At 50.9% G+C, this 22,793-nt stretch overlaps 1 protein-coding gene across 1 annotated transcript in view; it reads left to right on the forward strand.

Moving 5' to 3' along the window:
* The window catches only part of tet3 (tet methylcytosine dioxygenase 3), a gene marked incomplete at its 3' end in the record, with an annotated part of 51,858 nt that overhangs the window by 15,370 nt on the left and 13,695 nt on the right, over positions 1 to 22,793 (forward strand). The window contains exons 3-5 of the mRNA XM_080531559.1: positions 10,693 to 13,236; positions 13,336 to 13,591; positions 13,712 to 14,011. Of these exons, the coding sequence (XP_080387685.1) occupies positions 10,741 to 13,236; positions 13,336 to 13,591; positions 13,712 to 14,011 (3,052 nt within the window). The 5' untranslated portion in view covers positions 10,693 to 10,740. The remainder of the gene's footprint in view (positions 1 to 10,692; positions 13,237 to 13,335; positions 13,592 to 13,711; positions 14,012 to 22,793) is intronic.

Raw genomic sequence — 22,793 nt, forward strand, 5'->3', positions numbered from 1 at the left:
TCAGTAATAAGTGTGTGTTGGTGTGAGAATGGATGAGTGTGTGAGAATGTGGTGTGTGTGTGTTTGTTATGCTTGGAAGAGAGCATGAGTCAGTCTTAGTCATATGGTAGAGCTGAACACTCGCTGTTGTTGTCAGTCATCACTCCTACATTCAAGGCTGTTCAACTCCACGAGAGATACAGAGAGAGAGAGAGAGAGAGAGAGAGAGAGAGAGAGAATAGAGAGAGAGATGGAAGAGTGAGGGTGTGCAACAACTCCCCCTGATAAGTGACAGGGACTAGTTCTGAGATGATTTGATTTCTCAGAGGCAGACCGCAGAGCCGATACCCGATTACAGCACTCTTACCGTAAGTGTGAAAACGCCGCATCCGCTTTAATCCCTCTTTAGCTGTCCTTCACCTGTACTGCACTTTCTCTTCTTCTTCTCCTCCCTTCTCCTGTAACACTCAGTCGTTCCCCTCCGCTTGCGTCGCCTGTTGCTATGGGAACTGCTCTGCGTGAGTGTGTGTGAGTGTGTGTGTGTGTGTGTGTTTTGAGAGTGCTCAGGAGTTTCCCCTGTGTCTGTTGTGTCTTGAGAACTACGCAATGCTAATTGTGTGTGAGGTGGTTAAAGGGGAGAGTCGTGTGATGGCTGATAGGGTTCGGGAGCGAGTAAACAGGTTGTGTCTGCGGCGGTTGGGGAGAACACACGTGGCAGGTGTTGTCCTGTCTGAGCAACATGAAAGGTCGCACGGTCGTCGCGCCTGAAGATGTTTCGAGACGTACAGACATTTCTTTCTGTTGCGGTGGGTCTAGCTAGCAGGTCTCTCTTGAAAAATAGATTTTTCATCGATTTTTTATCTCGATGAGACCAACCTGGATGATTCAACGGCAAATACATATTATTGTGTCCCCTGTTTTCAGGTTGTCAGTCCACTCAGTTTGTTGTGATGAGTCTGATGTTACCTTTCGATAGGTACCTGGCACATGTGGTGCCAAACAGGCTGTAATATGAATCTGAATTGTCTTGATATTATAGGATTTGAATGGACATGGGCAAACCTCAAACATTCAAATGGAACAGACATGTTTTAATGGAGTGTGATTTGACTAGAATGGTGCCCCACTACGGTTGACCCACACCTTCGGTGTCTCTCTTGGCGCTTTTCCACCAGCGGCCCGGCTCGCTTCGGGTCGGCACGCTTTTGAACAGTTCTGGTTTTCCACTATACACAACAGACCAGGAACGAGTAGGAGGAGTAGGCGATAGTAGGCGGAGTTACGCGTCATAAAAGCGCGCCATGGTGGTGACGTATATTTTCACGAGACACAACACAGCCACAACAATAGCAACATGGAGGAACTTGAAGCTATCGTATACTTTTTCCTCGGCATGTGGTATATTATTAACCGTGGTTTTTTTGGAGAGAAAGAGAAAGAGAGAGAGGAAGCTATGTACACATAATAAAGTCATGAACCCTTAAAACCACTGCCTTCACTTGTCTGCTTTATGAACTGTATGAGCATATGAGATGGCTACTGCCTGGCTACTGGAGGCACCCTTTGCGGGTTAATAACTTCGGTTTACCGTGGGTTAGGATAATAATTAAAATGTGTCTGGATAGGGGAGAGGACAGGGAATCCAAAACCATTTGAATGGTGTCGATACGACACTGCTATCACCGTCGACACAGCGCGGAGCGAATTCCCTGTTAAAACTTTTCTCTCCCCCCGCTGTCAACGGGAGTTTCAACCAGCTGGCGCGGTGCTGCGATCAGCAGCGGGTTCATTGAGTTTACGGTTAAAGCATAACTTCTCGGGGTGTAAAGCACTCTCTCTATTTCGGGCTAAACTGTGCAGTGTAGCCGGCGTCCTGGTTCCTCCAGCAACCGGACACTGCCATAAATAACAACAAATATGTAATATGTAAATATGTATAATACCACGTTCATTGATAAAATGACGCCAGGGATGGAAAGGGGTGATGGCAGTTTTAGAAGGGGGATGATGAAGCTCTGGACTACGGAACGGCACAGCACAACGGGGGGAAATGCGATAAGAATTATGTCAAAATGCAGCACCATCATGCACAGATCAGCCTTAAAACATGTAACGTTATATATATATATATATATCGTTATACAGGGAGCGATGTATTTCTACGGAAAGGCTGATAGATTGTAGAATCTTCTTGTCGGTAAAACGATGGAATCAATCTATTGAGGATTGTGATCTTAAATGCGTTGTGTCATCTCAGGATAGATTAGGTGCACAGCATACACGATTTGACAAGGAAATAGGATGTTCAACACGGGTCGGAATCTCTATACTTGATTTATTACTATCGGCATTAGTCAAATACATGCTCACATCAAGTCATCCGTTCACTGCTGTCCATCAAAAATGGCACATCCATCAATAATATTACACAATAACAACTGCTCTGATTAGATTGCTTAGATTGTTTAATACATCAACGGGGGGAAAAGCGAGATGAACTCGCGAGTATCAATGCTTCATTGAACGGAAAGTCCTATCTATCCCATTCAAAGTGTTTTAGCCTTAGGGCTCATTCAATCTCCGCGTTCGTTATAGATACGCTTGCAGCAGCGGGTGAACTCCCGGTTCATTGAGTTTAAGGTTAAAAGCATGACTTCTCGGGGTGTCAGCGCGGTGGTTCAGGGCTCAAAATGACTGTATACCGATGGTGAAGTTAGCAAAGGAGTATTGTGTTTGTACCACATTCATAGCCGGTGTTATTCACGGGCAAAGACGGTGCATAATAGCGATTTTTGTGTTATGCTTGTTGTAAATAAAAGTTCTATGATGCATTGAAATGACATTAAACTAAGATAATACGATGGTCAGCATAATTTTTCGAATCTTTATTAATAAGCTATTACAGAAACTGTAGTGACATTTTCCAAGAGCGAATGTGGTATTTAAAGATGGCGGTTAGAGGTGTACAGTGAACACAAACGATGACGATGTTGTGACGATTTCCATTGACCAATCAACGGTGTGCAGCGTCACACGTCACACGCAGCCTGGCAAAAAGGTTCCGGGTCTGAATTTGGTTCCTGGTATCGAAGGGTAGCTAAAGAAGCGACCCGAACCGACCCGAACCGACCCAGGCCGACAAATGGAAAAGCGCCAAAGGAGCAGGCCAGCCCGGGCTGACCCGGGTCAGCACCGTAGTGGAAAAGCCCCATAAGTGAGGTGAGGATGGGGTGAGAATGTCAAGGGGTCTTTAGGGAGGTGTGGTACCTCACACTCTTGGAGATCTGAAGGCTGCTGGGTTCCTCTAAGTGGTCTATTATTCACACCCCTCAGCACTAACCCAGTGTGACAGGCTTCATTCTGGGTTGACACCAGGAGGGAGGCTGAGGGAGGTAGAAACCGGAGGACAAGCTCATGCGTGAAATGGAACGAGGATTCTGTCCCACGCATGACCGGGAGCCCGTCCTCCAGTTTCTACCTCCGTCAGCCTCCCTCTTGGTGTTGACAGTATCGCTTCCTTGCACATAAGCTCACACAGTTCAAGTCTCGAACCCCTCACCCTCTGTACTGCCAATACTCAGACTGCCCTCAGAAAAACCCAACACTAAACAAGATACGCCCCCGGAAAGCTATCTTTTTAAAAGAGAAAATTGTGACGATGACTAGAGTAAAAGAAGTCATGAAATATGAATAACGGTAGAGTGCCTTTTTTGACATATGATACTAGCTGCTTGGAAGCTTCCGGGTTCGTTCAACTGAACATTTTACTGAACTCTATGTTTGTTGGTAGGACGGATTATGCAAAACGCCTGCATGGTCACCTTTTAGAACGGGGGTGTCTTGTTTTTTTGTGGTAAACAGTCTACTTTCTCTCTCTCGTATGCAGTTAGTTACTCTAGAGAGTGAAGGGGTTAAGTTTGCTCTAAGAGCAATAAAACGCTGTGTCACCACGCTGTGAGAGAGAGAGAGCGGGACGCTAGTCAGGAGGTTGAATGAATGAGCGTGTGTGTGTGTGTGTGTGTGAGAGAGAGAGAGGGTGGAGGGGGTGCGGTGCGATGTGTGTAGTGGGGGGGGGGCGGTGGGGTGGTGGAGGTGGGATGGGGCGGCATCTACACGCTGTGTCACATGATGCGTCTGCCCACCCTGTGAGAAGCCGGTGGGCGGGCCGGGGAGATTCTGATGAGGTCACAGCGATGTCATAACTACAGTCTCTCTCTCTCTCTTTCTACCTCTCTCTCGCTCGCTTTTCTCCCTCCCTGTCGCTCATTGGCCGCTTCCTGGACCATGTGACATAACACACTACTACTTTCCCTTTCCCTCGCTAGGCTCCGGCTTGGGTTGTGTCCCGTGTTTGCCTGTGGTTTTCGCGTGGGTGCGCGTGCCTGTGTGTGTGTGTGTGTGTGTGTGGCAGCGCTGGTGGAAGGCTATGTGAGTAACAGCACAGGAGAGGCCCTAGAGAGAACGGTTCAGACAGAGGTTCGGGGGGGGGGGGGGGTGTTGACGGTGCAGCGAACCCGGAGCAAAGCAGTGGAAGGCACTAGAAACCAAAACCGACAAGAGAGACAGAACCGACGAGGGCTAGCGTGGGCGAGCGAGCGTGCGAGGGGTTACTCTAGTTAATCCAGCCCATGCGCCGTGCAGACCGGCACATGCTCAGTCATAATAAAGGGAAACAATACTGCGCAGGAGCTTCGACCAGGACCTGCGTAGAGGGAAGACGGCCATGTTTTATTTATTTTTTTAATCCCTCCTGCGTGCATCTGATTCCAAACTCCAGTGGTGTGTCGAAGGAGAGAGACAGAGAGAGAGAGGGAGACAGAGAGAGAGAGAGAGGGAGAGAGAGAGAGAGAGGGAGGAGAAGAGAGAAGGCGAGGCGGCAAGGCCGGTCAGCGAAGGGGGGAGAGAGGTAGCATGAACCAGTGGAGCGAGCCAGCAGGGATGACGCTTTTAAAGAGCCCAAGAGCAATGGTGGAGAGAGAGAGAACGTTTGGAAGGGGGGACGGCCTTGATAGACCGACTGGAAGAGAGAGGGGAAAGGGGGATAATGAGGAGAAGAAGGAGAAGAAGGAGGAGAGAGGGATGGCGGAATCGTTCTGATGGTCTTCTTCTTTTCGTGGAAACAGAGTCGCCGGCTCTGTCAAGCCTCTGGAGCGGCTACTCCCTGGGTGTCGGTCTTCACTCTCTCTTTTCTCTCTCTTCCCTCTCTCTTCTCCAGGGTTTCCTCTCCCTCGCCTCCAGATGCCGGAGTCGCACGAATAAGAGAACTGACAGAGAGTTCTGCGTCCGTGTGTCAATGTGTGTGTTTGTGTAAGCGCAACACTTCCCTCTTATCTCTCCTCTGTGCTGTCTATCTGCCTCTCGCCCCCCGCTCCCTCTGTGTGTGCGTGTGTATGTGTTTGCGTGTGTTACGAAACTGTCATCGACCGCTTCGCTTTTCCTCTTTTTGCTTTTATCCTACACTAGTCTTTATCCCTCGCTCTCTCTAAATCACATTTCACTCTCTTTTTCCATTCTCGACCATCTCGCCGGGAGGGAGGAGGGGAGGGGGGGGAGAAAGAATGTGGGAATGATAGTCTTTAGACAACATGGTGTAATGTCAAACTGTAGTGGCACCTTTTTCGAGTCGACTCAAGCCAGCGCCGTCCTCGTACTGTAAGAGACTCACGCTCGGTCTTGCCATCGCAAAGTCCTACCGCTCTTCTCCTCTGTATGAACCTTGATAGATGAACCCCCCCTCCCCTCCCATCCCCTCCACGTCGGCTTCAGGTGAACAGAGCCTGTTGTCGAGAAACCAAAAAAACAGAAGACTACTACTTCATAGTCGCGTCGTTAGAGGACCAGGAAAACGGGATAAGATCGTCATCGGCTTCGCAATAGCCACAGGACGGAAGACAGACAACACTCACGACGTGGAAGTACACCGACACCCCCGTGCAGGGGAAAACAGAAGCCAGATGCGGAGAGAGAACGCATAATATACAACAGACATTTTTTATGTTGTTTTTCTTTTCCATCATTTCCCTTCCTTGTTGATGTCACGGCGGGGGCTGAGACCGCCCGTGTCTGGCGGCTGGCGGCTTGGGTTCGGTCGGCTCTTGCGAAACCGGTTCAGCTCTCATCAGATATTTCCGCGTTTATACGAGGCTGATTTCAGATGTGGCTGTAAGACAAATCGAACAAATACACGACACGCGACACAGTCTTATTTAGTTCCGAGTGTTTCGTGTTCAAGAGTGTTTTTATCTGAGAGAGAGAGAGAAAGAGAGAGAAAGAGAGAGAAAGAGGAGAGATCTGGCACTGCTGCACTGCTCTGCTGTTTCCAATGCTGCCGCTAGCGTCCATCCCCCTCTCTCTCTCTCTCTCTCTGCCTCTCTCTCTCTCTCTCTCTCTGCCTCTCTCTGCCTCTCTCTCTCTCTCCGCTCACTGCACACTCCTCCATTCCATGGTACGTGCCCACTGTGCCTCAGATAATGGCCTCTCGCTCTGCACACACAGAAGAGAGCGGGGGAGGAGAGGGAGGGAAAGACTGAGCGAGAGGGAGGGGAGGAGGGAGAGAGAGAGCGAGCGCTCGTGAGAGAGAGCGAGAGAGAGGAGGGAGAAGGTGGGGGCTTCCAGGAGAACCAGACTGCGAGCGTAAAAAGAGAAAGAAAAGGGATATTGAAAGAGGGGAAGGGAGGAGCGGAGGGAAATAATGAGAGGAGAGGAAAAGGGGAAGAGAACAGAGAGAGACGACCGTAAGAAGAGACAGAGAGCGAGTGTGTGCGTGAGTGCGTGCGGTGGGTGGAGTGTGTGAGTGAGAGAGCGTGTGTGTGTGTGTGTGTGTGTGTGTGTGTGTGTGTGCACGTCGGCGCTTGTGTGCCTGTGTGCCGCACTGACTGAGAAAAAAAACAAAAAGAAAACGCTACACCAGATTGCTACTGGCTGCTCTCCTAGCAGCACTAAGCCAGCGTTCTGTATTCCTGTATTCCTGTATTCCTACATGCTCCTCTCTCTCTTCTCCCTCGCCCCTCCACCGCCGGTACACACCACTACTACGTCTGTCAGGGACGTCTAGACCCATGTAAGTAGCTGCCGGGGCTCTCTCTCTCTCTCTGTCTCTCTCTTTCTCTTTCTCTCTCTCTCTCTCTTGTTCTCTCTGTCTCTCTCTCAGCTCTTTGCTGGGCTTTTATTTTGTTGTCACGGTGGCTCCCTTCGTTTCTTGACGGCAAGAGGCGAAGGGAAGGAAGCGGAGGGGGGGGTGGGGAGGAGGGGGATTGTCGTGTGTCTAAACTGTGTGGGTTTATGTTCAGCTGTCTACTCTCAGGCATTATGCCCCCCCCCCCCCCCTCCCCATGTCCCCCACTCCTCCTTCCCTTGGTTTTTGTGTGTGTGCGTGTGTGTGTGTGTGTGTGTGTGTGTGTTGCTTTGTGTTGTCAACCTTGAGGGGCATCTGCTCTGCTCCGGTTGGTAGAGTTGCAGCAGGACAGTGCTGTGGGTGTGTGTGTGTGTGTGTGTGTGTGTGTGTGTGTGTGTTTTGTTTAAAGGGCTCTGGGTCTCTCTAGACGATGGTGTCTAACAGGTTGAGCAGACCCTTCAGGTTGGGCGTGTTGATGTTTTGGAAGCACTGTGCGGTGCGTGCCGTGTGTGTGTGTGTGTGTGTGTGTTTGTGTGTGTGTCTGGGGGGGGCGGCTCCTGGCACTCAAAATAGTTTGCGTAGCACGTGGCCTCACACTGTCAGACGCATCCGGGTACAGTAGGTAGGCGGGCGCAGGTGTGTGAGCGCAGCGCTTCCAAAGAGAGGGATACCGTAGTCAATGTTTGTACAGTAGACCTCAGTATCATCTCCTGCCACTTATTTCAAGTGTTTTACACTGAGCCTCGGCGTGCGAGGCAATGTTACAATTGCTTCTATGTGTGTGTACGTGTGTGTGTGTGTGTGTGTGTGTGTGTGAGAGAGAGAGAGAGAGAGAGCAAAACAGAGTATCAGTGTGTCAACTGTGAGAAAAAGAGGAAAAGAGAGCAATGACAACGTGACTGATTGCGGGTTGTGCAGTCTTGTGGCCACCATGCTGTTTCAACTGCAGTTCTCATGACTGTTGCGCGTAACGCTGTGTGTGTGTGTGTGTGTGTGTGTGTGTGTGTGTGTGTGCGTGTGTGTGTGCGTGCGTGTCTCCAGTCTGATGGGGCAGACCAGGGCCTGGCGTATCGCAGGCCGGCTGTTCTAGCACGTTCCCCTGGGACCCCCACCAGACACCAGGCACAGAAGGTGGATTGAAAAGGGCCCGAGCAAGTGGCTCGTCCAATAATTACACACTTCAAAAGGTTCATTTAAATATATTCTTATATAGAATTCTTATATATAATCTACGGGGAAGCAGGAGGATGGGTCTAGCTTACTTCCGTTGTCAAGCAGAACTCCCAAACTATATAATGTGTTCTCTGTTCAGAAGTAGTAGATGAGAGCTCCAATGTACACAGGACTAGTTTAGATGGGGGGTGGGGTGGGGTGGGGGGGTATGGGGCTTGTGTAGTGCAGCACTGTACTCTATTTAGATACCGGGTGGGGAGATTGTTATTAGTCTGTGTAATCCTAAAGTCTGTCTCAGCTCTCAAGGTTTTAGGCTTTATCTATACTGTCTGGTGGGGCAGGGCTTGCCTTTCACCTGGAGTGCTCTCATTGTCAGTGCCTTTGGCCCCTAGTCTAGTTTTGTCACTCTCGTTGTCGTTGTTTCTTTGCTTTGTTTTTCTGTTCTGTCTGTCTGACTGTCTGTCTATGAAATCTGTTAAGCGTCCTTGGGTTTTTAGAAAGGCGCTATATAAATCTAAGCTATTATTATAATATAATATTATATATATAACTATATTATATTATTATATAAGTCAGTGTGTCAGTGTATTGTCAGTGTCCTTGCAAGTCTATAGTAACATGATGAGTCAAGACTTCCTCTTTTTTTTTTTTTTGCTGATCTTTGAGTGACGCTTCCAGCCTGTAAATTCTATGATTTTAAATGTTCAGTGTGTCATTGACATATCTGTTTACACAACTCAGTGTACGTCTGTGAAGGAGAAGAACACTATGTATTCAAGCCACTACCTCTATCTTTATGATGTGTTTGACTTTGGATTGTGTCTGTTTGCCGTTCTATGGTAAACACAGGGAATCATAAGTCAATCTTTGTTGACCTTTGCGTGTCTTGAACACACCATTGTTCTCCGGTCGACTCCACAGGAGGAAGTCGATGAGCTCGCTACGTATGTCCAAAATAAATCGTCTCCCTGTCCGTTAGTTGGAACACACAGAAAACATTTATCTTTTTAGACTAATTTACTAATACGAAGCATAACGCAAATCCCTTTGAAAACTCCAAAAAGTGAGCTTAGTGTCACAAGACGGCTCGTGGAGTCTTGAATTGAATCTGTGCCGATAGGCGATTCCAGAACAGCCCTGTTGCGAATCAGATCTATTTTGAAGTAAGTGTCATGCCGAGCGTTTCACATTCATACATTGTGTTTTGACAACTAGCGTCGCCTTCTTTTTCCACTGTCACAACACAACACCGTTCCTTTTTCCTTCCAAATTCTCGCCATGCCGTCTCGGTCGGCCTCAAGCCGTGTTCAGGTCCAATAAGCCTGCTGTCATCCCTATCAATACTGTCTGTGGGATGAGGCGGTTAAACCACACCATGAACACCTGTTTTCTCAGGACTCAATGGAATGAGAGGTGTATAGTAGAGGTGTACTGTGTACGGCCTCTCGTTGACTACACTTAACCAGGATTCACACTCCAGGGCCAAATCAAGGTGAGCAGAGCTGCACAGGGCTGTATAACCTGGTGAGGCGTCAGCCATAGTGGCTGAAACAGTTCTGGAAAGGGAAAATACCCAAGCCAGCACAGTATGGTTTGGTTCGGAACGTGTAGTGTGTGAAACCCTTTATATTATCCTCAGGAATACCGTGACGTAGGCCGTCAAATACCCATGTGGCTATCATAGTTCCCCTGCACTCCTACTAAGTCTCCTCTATCGAACCTTCGCACACGTATTTCATCCACAGAGTATCCTGGTGCCTGGATGTAATGATAGTTGTCGGCCACAGTTCTGTTGAAGTTCCCCTGAGTGGTGATGTGGATCAGCAGAAACCCTGTGTTTCTTGCCAGGATTTAGACAATAAAATCATTTTGGAGCCTACAATATATAATCGATACCACCTCTAGCTGCAGACTAAGGCATCGAGACAAACAGTGTAATGGATGCTGCTCCTAATGTATTGCCCTTTCTGTATTCTGGTTTGTAAGTTCATAGTGTTTGCGGTGTAAGCCTTTCAATGGTCTGACTGATGTGTAGTTTGTGTGTGTGTGTGTGTGTGTGTCTACCGGTGCGATGATGTCACACTCACTCATTATGAAAACACTCTGTGGAAGCCACGGTTAACTCAGCTCCTCAACCCAACTGAGCTGACATTGTGTGAGAGAGAGAAAGAGAGAGAGGGAGAGGGGGGGAGAGAGGGAAACTCAGACCAAGACCTGTGAGGTGTGGAATGGACTCTAGCCAGAAGTCTCTAATTCTCAGGACTTTCTCTCGCTTGGTGAATGGGTTGCTTCTGCGGTGTTATAGTTCCTGTCATAGTACACGATACCTGGCCTTTACAGAATACGATATAGCCGCCTCTTTTTTTCCTGGTTATTTGGTTTCATCTGACCTCTAATCTCTCTCTCTCTCTCTCTCTCTCTCTCAGACCGTATTGGACGTGGGTTCAGTGGATGGCCCCAGAAGAGGAGGCCAGATGGAAATCGGGTCACATGACCGCCTCGAGGAAGGCGCGCTGAGCCTGGAGACGACCAATGGGGTGAGCCGACACTCCAGCGACGAGGAGGGCAGTGCCCTGCACGGCAGAGGGTCGTCCACGGAGCAGCAGCAGCAGAAGCAGCTAGGGCCGGGGAGCCTCCCCCCCGGGCAGGGCTGGGCTCCTGGACACGGATGCAAGGCGGCCCACCCCCAGCAGCAGCTGCCCTGCTGGAGCAGCGGTGGCGGCCGGACACCCGGTACCTCCGTCCACCAGGCAGACATGGAAGACGCCCACAACCTGGTGGCCTTCTCTGCCAGCGTGGGCTCCCTGCCCCCCTCTTCTTCTTCCTCTTCCTCCTCCTCCTCCGCCTCGGGCCACCCAGCTGAGCTCCAGCTGTATGAGAAGTTCAACCAGGAGATGGGCTCCTCCACGGAGGGGGGGGCAGAGGGGTCTCAGTCCAGGCTGTCAGGGGACGGGCCTCCGGAGGGCAAAAGCCACCACGAGCCCCACCCCCACCCCCGGCTGCACCCGCACCCCCCCGAAGACCTCGACACCCTGCAGTCAGCCCTGAGCCAGGCCCGCCATGGCCAGAAGCCCCCCAACTGTAACTGCGACGGGCCCGACTGCCCCGACTACCTGGAGTGGCTGGAGAAGAGGATCAAACAGGCGGGGGCGAACGGGGGGGGGGAGCAGGAGGCGGGGCCCTGTGGCAAGATGGCCGCCGCCGCCGCCGACAACGCCACTCCCCGTCATCATCAGCCGCATCCGCAACAGCAACAGCCCCTGTCCATCCAACACCCCCACGGCCAACCCCAGGTCAACGGAGGTAACCCTCCCTCTGGTGGTCCGCCACACATGCATCAGCAGGGCCCTGGCCAAGGCCCACACCAAGGCCCACACCCCATCCCCTGCTCCCCGGCCCCCATCCCCTGCTCCCCCCAGGTCCTGTCCATCGCCAAGGAGAGGAACGTCAGCCTGCAGACGGCCATCGCCATCGAGGCCCTCACCCAGCTGTCCGCCACCGTCGTCCCCCAGACGGGGCTACTCGTCCCCCCGGGGGCCAGCCTCCAACACCACCACCACCACCAACCCCACCCCCACTTCCACTCCCACCCGCCGCAGCACCTCCCTCCCCACACCCACGCCCAGCACGCCACGCACCTGGTCCCCTCCTCCTCCTCCTCCTCCTCCCCCGGACCACCGCCGCTCTCCTCGCAGTCACAATCCGTCCCTCCCGGACTTTACCCCAACCAGCAGGCCCCGGGGGTGGCGGAGGCGGCGTTGTGGGAGCAGCACAGACCCCAGTCCCAGGGCCAGCCGCCCCATGCCTCCCCCCTACCGTCTTCCGCCTCGCCCTTCCCCGGCCAGGGCCACCACCCCCAAGCCGGCAGCCCCCACCCCCCCCACCCCCAGCAGTGGCAGCAGTCTCCGGGCGACCAGAGGAACCACTGGACCACCTCCTCCTCGGACCCCATGTCAGAGCTCAAACAGCTGCTGGGGGACACCAGAGGGAAGTACATCAACGGGCCCTTCAAGCTCCCCGTCCACCCCCCCCACCCCCACGGTCACAACAACGAGAAGGGGGGGATGACCATGCCCCGGATCAAGCAGGAGGCCTCCGACTCCTCCGAGTACAACGGGTCGGCCTGCGCCTCCTCCTCCGCGGGCCGCTACGGCCTCCTGAACGGCCAGCCGCCGCCACAACAACAGCGTTACCCCGGCGACCGCGAGGACAGCGCCGCCGCCATCCGCCACTCCACCCAGGCGGCGCTCCAGCAGCACCTCCACCACAAGAGGAACCTCTTCTCCAACGTCCTCCCCGTCCACATCCCCGGCCTCCCCTGTCCCCCGCCCCAGAGAGCCCAGCAGGGCTGCCAGGACCTGCGCAAGTGGTGGCCCCAGATGGGACCCGAGGGGACCCTCCTTCTCCCCCCGGCGGCGAGCATCAAGCAGGAGCCCAAGGAGCCCAAGAGGAGGAAGAGCGCCCAGAACTCCTCGCCTCACCTCCTCAAGCAGCAACACCACCCCATGATGGGCGGGATGCTCGCCCAGGGTCCCCCGCTGCCCAAGCCCAAGCAGATCGTCATCAAGAAGACCAAGCAGAAAGCCTCCCTGCCCACCTTCCTGCCTCACAGTCAGATCTCCTCACAGAAACCACCGCCGGCCCTCACTGTGGACAACAGGGCCGCCCCGCTTATGGCAGCCCTGCCCAGCTTACTTCACCCAGCAGGTTCCCTTCTCCTCCTCCCCTCGCTGCCCCTCCTTGCTCCCCCCTCCTCCACTCAGGCGGCGGCCACAGCGAGCCTCCCTGCCCTCCTCCTCCCAGCCCAATCTCAGGAATCCCTTTTAATAAACACGTCTATCGCACCCTCCTCCTCCTCCTTCTCCTTCTCCTCCTCCGCTGTTCCTGCCGTCTCCGCCCCCCCTCAGCCTCCGCCCCCCACAGATCCCTCCGGGATGGAGAAACCCAGCGTCCCGGCCCTCAGCACCGCGGCCCCCGCCACACCTCAGACCTCCTCCTCCTCCTCCTCCTCCTCGTCTCCTCCCTCCACCACCTCTCTGCTACCGGGCCTCACCTCGCTGGACCCCAAGTTCGAGGAGCTGATGTGCCAGTTTGAGGCCGAGTTCCCCTCGTCCTCAGAGGCCCCGGAGCAGCAGGACCCCTCGACAGCTCAGCCGGCGGCGAGCGGGTCTGAGCCCAACGCTAACTCAGGACAAGCGAGGCCCGCGTCGCCCTCCTCCTCCAGCGCCCCGTCCTCTGCCCTTCCTCCGTCCTCCGCCCTACCTCCGCCAGCAGACCGGGAGGAGACCATGGAGGTGGGCCGCACCGACGAGTCAGGGAGCGCAAGTGAAGCAGCCTCCGCGCAGCAGCCCTCCTCCTCCACCACCACCACCGAGAGCCCCACGGAGGAGCTTCTGCCCGAGGCGGCCTGGCCTCCTCCTCTCTCCCTGCACCAGGAGGCCCTCCTCCTGGAGCAGCAGCAGCAACACCGCATGCTGGAGGACCCCTTCACCGTCGCTCCGCCGCTCTCCAAACGCATGAAGATCGAGAGCTCTGGGGGGTTGACCGTCCTCTCCACCACGGCGTGCTTCTCCTCGGACGGAGGGGGAGGGTTCGACACCCCGACGAAGGACGGCTTTCCGTCCGACCCCTCCCTGCGAGGCTTCCTGGAGTCCCCTTTCAGCTACCTGGACACGCCGACCAAGAGTCTGCTCGACACCCCCGCCAAGGCCGCCCAGGCCGAGTTCCCCCTCTGCGACTGCGTGGGTGAGTGAACGGCGGCCCTCTTAGTGTAGATCTACACACGCAAGCATCAAGGTCACACTAAGTACGTTAGCGGGGCCGTGTTAGCGTGTGATGTGCAGTACATGAAACACAGAGAAACACATTTAGAAACACAGAGAAAAAAAAAAGCTTTGAAGGACTTTTTAGGGTTTTACGTTTTTATTACACATTAGCCAGTATTTCTCCCCCCAGAGGTGACCCAATCAGAAACCACTACCATATGTTGCAGTATCGCTTTGAACCGTTTCACACTCGGCAGCACCTGCTCCTATAGTACACTCTGCCCTGACTCACACTACTAGAGCCCAAGTGAGCTGAGCCTAGCTGAGCCGTACTGGGCCCGGCCTGGTTACGCGTCCACCGTAGTTGCTGAATCAGCGCTAGAAAGGACAATGTGAAAGGGAAAACACGCGCGCCAGCGTCGTATAGTTGGGGTTGCCGTAACGGTGTGTGTGTGTACAGCTTCTATATCAGGTGGTTCAATCACTTCTGCTCCAGCTCCTCTCTCAGGACAGCCGGTGAGTGCGTCTGAGAATGTGTGTGTTGCCAGGGTAACCAGGGTGTGAGGCGCGGCGAGCGCTGGCCTGGTGCAGGCAGTGAGAGCACTGAGGAGCTGGGGGGAGCCAGGAGGAACAAAAGCCTGGCAGAAGGAGCCCATTGTGTTGTGTGGGTCTGGCTGGCAGACATCACAGAGCAGGGCCCTCCTGTCCTCCTGTCCTCCTGTCTACAGCCTGACACACATCACAGACCAGGGCCTGACTACAGTCTGACAGAGTAGGACACACATCACAGACCAGGGCCTGACTACAGTCTGACAGAGTAGGACACACATCACAGACCAGGGCCTGACTACAGTCTGACAGAGTAGGACACACATCACAGACCAGGGCCTGACTACAGTCTGACAGAGTAGGACACACATCACAGACCAGGGCCTGACTACAGTCTGACAGAGTAGGACACACATCACAGACCAGGGCCTGACTACAGTCTGACAGAGTAGGACACACATCACAGACCAGGGCCTGACTACAGTCTGACAGAGTAGGACACACATCACAGACCAGGGCCTGACTACAGCCTGACAGAGTAAGACACACATCACAGAGTAGGGCCTGACTACAGTCTGACAGAGTATAAGGCTGACCTTCGAAGCTTTTTTTAATAATCGAAGCTTCGGGGCCGAGATTCGATTTTAATTCGAAGCTTCGACCAAAAAATAAATAAATAATTTATTATATATTTTTATTTTTTTTATCTTATGTTGTGGGACTTGTACAGCACTTTGGTCAACTTTGTTGTTTTTAAATGTGCTCTATAAATAAAGTGGATTGGATTAATTGGAGCTGCGCTGCCTGGGCGCAGTGGGCGGCTGCTCTCACAGCCAACGACATTACATCACATAATTATGTTGCAACCTTCGTCTATCAAGCAAACAATTATATAAATATGTATATGTACCGGTAGTTAATAGAGACAAAGGCAGAATTCGACTTAATTAAGCATGTTTTATTAAGACATATTTTATACGGGTCGGGACACTTTATAAAAGCAGCACAATGAACACAAATCTGTCAGTGCCGACTCCGACAAGTCCGACATCATCTTAAATAACAAACGGCATTGCTTCGCTTTCCTTAACATAAACAAATAAAATAAATTAAATTGTAGGCCTATATGCCTTCATTTGAGGCTTAATAAAAATTATTACACACAATTAGGCTACAACACGGCCGAGTCCGACCTCGTCTTAAATAACAAATGGCATTGCTTCGCTTTCCTTAACATAAACAAATAAAATAAATTAAATTGTAGGCCTATGCCTTCATTTGAGGCTTAATAAACGGCAACGAACGGCAACTTAGTTAAATTGAACAAAAATAAATTCTAAGCCGTCATTTGAGGTGTAATAAAAGGAAACAATGAATTAGGCAAGGCTACAATACCTGAGCTTTGATTGGCCTATAAAGGATAGTGCTGCTACTCACGGTCATCCTCAACCCGCTTTAGGTTGTGTGCCAAAAAGACCAATGTGTCCACATTCTTTGGCAACAGAGAACTTCTTGATTTGTTTACAATAAATCCAGCTTTCGAAAAGATGCGCTCTGAAGGGGTTGAAGTGGCAGGGATGGAAAGAAAACGCTTTGCTACAGTTGCCAACTTAGGATAACGGTGCGCATTCATTTTCCACCAGCCCAGCGGTCCACCTTTATCAGTTTTGGTTCTGTCTTTTGAAAAGTCATCCAGTTCACTCTTTGCAGTGACCACTTCTCTTACGTTTTTTAGGTGATTTGACAAACTCGTTGTAGAATTGTGATATGCCAATTTCTTCTGGCATATCTGGCACTCGGCTTTTTGGGTGTTGTCTTTGCATATTTTAAAGTGTAACCACACGCCTGATGACTTCTTCGACATGTCTGCTGCACACGTCCTTGTTGTTTTCAACACAGAGAATCTCCACGAGAGGTGGAGTTAATGAGGCGCCGCTTACTTTCGTTTCATTGGAATGGAGGCGCAAGATTTTGGAGGCGTTTTTTTTTTTTTTTTTGAAAAGCTGTTTAATGTTGTCGACCGTGTTATTATTATATATATATATATATATATATATGTCATTTAAAAAAATCTAAAAGTACCGAATTAAGTGCCGTTTCGGTACCGGTACCGTTTTTAAAGTATCGGTTAGGTACCGGTACCGGCTAAAACCCAAACGATACCCAACCCTAAGTCTGACAGGGTAGGGGTAGATAGACACAGTCTGACAGAGTAGGGGTAGATAGACACAGTGTGACAGGGTAGGGGTAGACACAGTGTGACAGAGTAGGGGTAGACACAGTGTGACAGGGTAGGGGTAGACACAGTGTGACAGAGTAGGGGTAGACACAGTGTGACAGAGTAGGGGTAGACACAGTGTGACAGGGTAGGGGTAGACACAGTGTGACAGAGTAGGGGTAGACACAGTGTGACAGAGTAGGGGTAGACACAGTCTGACAGGGTAGGGGTAGACACAGTGTGACAGAGTAGGGGTAGACACAGTCTGACAGGGTAGGGGTAGACACAGTGTGACAGAGTAGGGGTAGATAGACACAGTGTGACAGAGTAGGGGTAGACACAGTCTGACAGGGTAGGGGTAGACAGTCTAGACACAGTCTGACAGGGTAGGGGTAGACACAGTCTGACAGGGTAGGGGTAGACACAGTGTGACAGAGTAGGGGTAGACACAGTCTGACAGGGTAGGGGTAGACACAGTGTGACAGAGTAGGGGTAGATAGACACAGTGTGACAGAGTAGGGGTAGACACAGTCTGACAGGGTAGGGGTAGACAGTCTAGACACAGTCTGACAGGGTAGGGGTAGACACAGTCTGACAGGGTAGGGGTAGACACAGTGTGACAGAGTAGGGGTAGACACAGTCTGACAGGGTAGGGGTAGACAGTCTAGACACAGTCTGACAGGGTAGGGGTAGACACAGTCTGACAGGGTAGGGGTAGACACAGTCTGACAGGGTAGGGGTAGACACAGTGTGACAGAGTAGGGGTAGACACAGTGTGACAGGGTAGGGGTAGACACAGTGTGACAGAGTAGGGGTAGACACAGTGTGACAGGGTAGGGGTAGACACAGTGTGACAGAGTAGGGGTAGACACAGTGTGACAGGGTAGGGGTAGACACAGTCTGACAGGGTAGGGGTAGACACAGTCTGACAGGGTAGGGGTAGACACAGTCTGACAGGGTAGGGGTAGACACAGTCTGACAGGGTAGGGGTAGACACAGTGTGACAGGGTAGGGGTAGACACAGTGTGACAGGGTAGGGGTAGACACAGTCTGACAGGGTAGGGGTATAGACACAGTCTGACAGAGTAGGGGTAGACACAGTCTGACAGCCTGAACAGGCCACTGCTGAGTCTGCTGGTAGAGAGACAAGAGAGACATGGGTGTTGTTGTATAGCTACTGAAGTATGGCTAGTATGTAAAGCTACTGAAGTATGAAGCTAGTATGTTTAGCTACTGAAGTACATTTTTACATTTACATTTTTGGCATTTAGCAGACGCCTTATTCCAAAGCGACTTACAATCAATACATTTGAATACTAAGCATGTGAATCAGCAATCCACCATTCGTTGCAGGAAGAGTAATCTAGCTCGGGCCCGGGGCCACTGATAGAAGGAAAAACCTTCTCCCTATCGCCTTCTACCAAAACATTTTTTTTTTTTTAAATTCTGGAGAAACTGAGAAACAGTACAAGGGGGGCAATAGAAGTTCTTAGGGACACAGTAGAGGGGAAAGCGGGTGTCTTTAGGAGACGTAGTGGTGAGGGTCAGAAGATGTCTCAGGAGGAGCAGTTAAGATGTAACCTGAAGAGATGGGTCTTCAGTCTACGACGGAAGATGGGTAGTGACTCAGCCGTTCTGACGGCCGTGGGGAGCTCATTCCACCAGCGGGGAGCCAGTGTTGTGAAGAGACGTGATCGGGCAGCCCGACTGCTGTGTAGAGGAGGTGGGGCCAGTCGACCAGCCGAGGTGGAGGAGCGGAGTGAGCGGGCAGGGGTTTGGGGGGTTACCATTTCCTTCAGGTAGACAGGGGCTGTCCCTTTAGCTGCCTGGTATGCAAGCACCAGGGTCTTGAATCTGATGCGAGCTGCTATCGGGAGCCAGTGCAGGGTGCGAAGGAGAGGGGTGACATGCGAGTATTTGGGGAGGTTGAATACCAGCCGGGCAGCAGCATTCTGGATGAGCTGCAGAGGTCTAATGGCTGAAGCGGGGAGCCCAGCCAGGAGTACATTGCAGTAATCCAGGCGGGAGATGACCAGTGCCTGGGTCAAGAGTTGCGCTGCCTCTCTGGTAAGGAATGGTCGTATCCTTCTGATGTTGTAGAGGAAGAATCTGCAGTAGCGAGCCGTTGCTGCAATGTTCTCCGCACAGCAGGGCTCTACAGTGCGACCATTTCACTCGCATTTGCGACTAAAAATACATCTGTGCGACTAGAGAAATAAATTCACGAGCACACGTGCGAGTACCGTTTTTTTTTTTTTTTTTTTTTTATTCTAAAAATAAATCTGCGCGAACCGTGTGGCCACATTTTAAGCCGTCAGCCAGCCCGCTACGACCACGGGAAGTCATGTTAAAAGTGAAGTTACTTCTGTTAAACTGGCGCTAAGCTAACATCGCTAATCGCTAACTTCCTCCTGGGCCTTAAAGAGACAAGCGCCCTTTTCTCATCTCAAGCTTCATTAGCTTCAATAGCTCACCACATCTACAGATTTGGTCCCACACACTCCAGATTTGAACCCAAGGTTACAACCAGGGTTAACTACCCAGGGTAGAAAGTAGAAAGCTCTCAGACCTTCAGAACCCATTGAAAGTAGTGGAGGTACTCCAGAAGTCCAAATGCATCTCTAATCCTAGGAAACCCTAGGAAGCAAGTTGCCTAATGGCATGAAAATGCAACATGTTGTACTTGAGTGTGGCAGAGAGGTGGGACCCCCGGGGATGGTGGTGTGCTAACAGCTAGCCGCCGCAGAGGCACCGTGCTGGGCTGGCCACCTCCACATGTCACCACCCCGGGCAGCATGGGGCTGGGGACTGGTCATCTGGATGTGGGGTAGTTTAATACCCCTAGATGTGGAGTTGTCTGGCCACCGTGTGTGACTGATGTAGCCTGACCCAGCAGCAGGGAGGTGGGCAGCATGGAGACAGACCTCTGCATGGCCTGGCTGGGCTGCTAGCTGACAGACCTAGCCCTAAAGCCTGGCTGGGCTGCTAGCTGCTAGCTGACAGGCATGACATGGATGAATGAATGAACATGCTGCTAACCAGGAGAACTTGACACAGCTAGTCACCATAATACAATGCCATCAACTCTGCGTCTAGTAGGGCTGTAGGCATGGGCCAATGTGTGATTTTGGTGCAAAAATGGCAAAATCACTAATAAAAATGTGTTATAATTACATTTTTCACTGTGCTCCTAAATTTCTTTGTGTGCCCCTAACATTTTTCATTTAGGAGCACATGTGCTCCTAGTGAAAAAGGTTAGCGTAGAGCCCTGCACAGGATAGTCGGTTATCCAGGATCACTCCAAGGTTCTTGGCTGTCAGGGAGGGGGTTACAGTAGAGTTCTCCACTGTGATGGAGAAGTCTTGGAGAGGGCAGGCTTTCCCGGGGATGAAGAGGAGCTCGGTCTTGTTAAGATTGAGCTTGAGATGGTGGTCAGCCATCCAAGTTGAAATGTCAGCGAGACATGCTGAGATACGGGTTGCCACGTGTACATCAGACGGGGGGAAGGACAGGAAGAGTTGAGTGTCGCCTGCGTAGCTGTGGTAGGAGAGCCCATGTGAAGAGATTACCGAGCCAAGAGACTTGGTGTAGAGGGAGAAAAGTAGGGGCCCTAGGACAGAACCCTGGGGTATTCCAGTGGAGAGGGTTCGTGGAGAAGATAGCGATTCTCTCCAGGTCACCTGGTAGGAGCGGCCCGCCAGGTAGGAAGAAAACCAGGAGTGTGCGGTGCCAGAGATGCCCAGGTCTGAGAGGATGGAGAGAAGGATCTGGTGATTGACTGTGTCGAAGGCAGCAGACAGGTCAAGGAGAATGAGAACAGAGGAGAGGGAGGAAGCTTGGGCAGAGTGGAGGGCTTCCGTGACAGCAAGGAGCGCAGTCTCAGTGGAATGCCCAGCCTTGAAGCCGGATTGGTGGGGGTCTAAGTGATCCATCTTCCGGAGATAGTCAGTCAGTTGTTTAGATGCCGCGCGTTCAAGGGTTTTGGAAGGGAAGGAGAGAAGGGATACAGCTCTGTAATTGTGGACAGATGATGGGTCAAGGGTAGGTTTCTTGAGGAGAGGCTTGACTCTGGCTATTTTGAAGGCCGCTGGGACAGATCCTGGGTGGAGATAGGGAGGAGTTGATTAGGGTGGTAAGGTAAGGAAGGATATCGGCGGAAATGGATTGGAGAAGGGGGGAGGGGATGGGATCAAGAGGGCATGTGGTTGCCCGCTTTGATGTGAGAAGTGTGAGAATCTCATCGGGGGAGAGGGGGGAAAAAGATGACAATCCAGAGACCGAGTGTCGAGGAGAGAGTTTGGAAGGGGTGTTAGCATTGTTAGTAGGAGGAGGGAGAGGTGGGGGGGAAAAGGTGCTGCTGATGTCGTCCACCTTTTTTTCAAAGTAGGTGACAAAGTCATCGGCGGACAGGGAGGAAGGAGGAGGGGGAGGAGGTGGATTAAGGAGTGAAGAGAAAGTGGAGAACAGTTTTCTAGGATTAGAGGCAGAAGAATGTATTTTGGAATGATAGTAGGATGCTTTAGCAGCTGATGCCGAGGAGGCGTAGTTGGCAAGGAGAGAGTGATAGAGGTTAAGGTCATCAGAAAGGCCAGTTTTTCTCCATTTCCTCTCAGCTGCTCTGAGCTCTAGTCTACAAGCTAGTATGTAGGGCTAGTATGTATAGCTACTGAAGTATCTAGTATGTAAAGCTACTGAAATATGGCTAGTATGTATAGCTACTGAAGTACGGCTAGTATGTTTAGCTACTGAAGTAGGGCTAGTATGTTTAGCTACTGAAGTATGGCTACTAGTATGTTTAGATACTGAAGTATGGCTAGTATGTATAGCTACTGAAGTAGGGCTAGTATGTATAGCTACTGAAGTATGGCTACTAGTATGTTTAGATACTGAAGTATGGCTAGTATGTATAGCTACTGAAGTAGGGCTAGTATGTTTAGCTACTGAAGTATGGCTACTAGTATGTTTAGATACTGAAGTATGGCTAGTATGTATAGCTACTGAAGTAGGGCTAGTATGTATAGCTACTGAAGTATGGCTACTAGTATGTTTAGATACTGAAGTATGGCTAGTATGTATAGCTACTGAAGTAGGGCTAGTATGTATAGCTACTGAAGTAGGGCTAGTATGTATTAGGGGTGGGCAAACGATCAACATTTTTTGTTCGATCATCGTAACGAATTAACGATCAATTATCGATTAATCAATAAGGTTTTTTTTTCATAAAAAACCCCTATTTTTATAAACCCCGGTTTTCGGTATAACCGAAAAACCGTCCATCCCTAGTTGGGTCGCAGTTCAGGCCCGCAGAAGGCTCCCTCAGAAAAGTGCAAACTTGTCAGCAGCAGCGCCTGCTGCGTATTGCTCCCCGAGGAGCTGTGCCATGGCGCTGACCGGAGGTCAGGTTACACTAACGTACGGGAACTTCCGTCATGCCGTACTGCGTTGCGAAATTCAATGCAAAGGCAAATGCAAAGTTCATTTCTCACACATAACGTGGACAAACTAATTTCCATTATTATTATTATTATTATAAAAAAATTAATTAAAAAAATAAAAAAGATTATCGAGCAAAATATTTTGTGATCGACCAAGACCTTATCGATCAATTAATCGATCATCGATCATCGATGCCCACCCCTAGTATGTATAGCTACTGAAGTATGGCTACTAGTATGTTTAGATACTGAAGTATGGCTAGTATGTATTAGGGATGCACCGAAATGAAAATTCTTGGCCGAGGCCGAAGCCGAATTTAAGGAAACACTTGGCCGAATACCGAATACCGAATGTGTATCGGCAGTTTTTAATTTTATCATTGCATAAACTAAATACATTTAGCTTTTTATTCATGCTTCTCAAAGAAAGAAATTGAGATTGAAAAAAAAGAACTTTTATATATAACTTATTATAACTAATTATCGTGGGATTTAATCTCTACTGCTTTCCAGGGTTCAAGTTAATGATATTCATGATTTGTCTCTACATAGGCTTCAGA

This window comes from Nansenia antarctica, assembly GCF_963989245.1.
Source record: "Nansenia antarctica genome assembly, chromosome: 5".
Lineage (NCBI taxonomy): Eukaryota > Metazoa > Chordata > Actinopteri > Argentiniformes > Microstomatidae > Nansenia > Nansenia antarctica.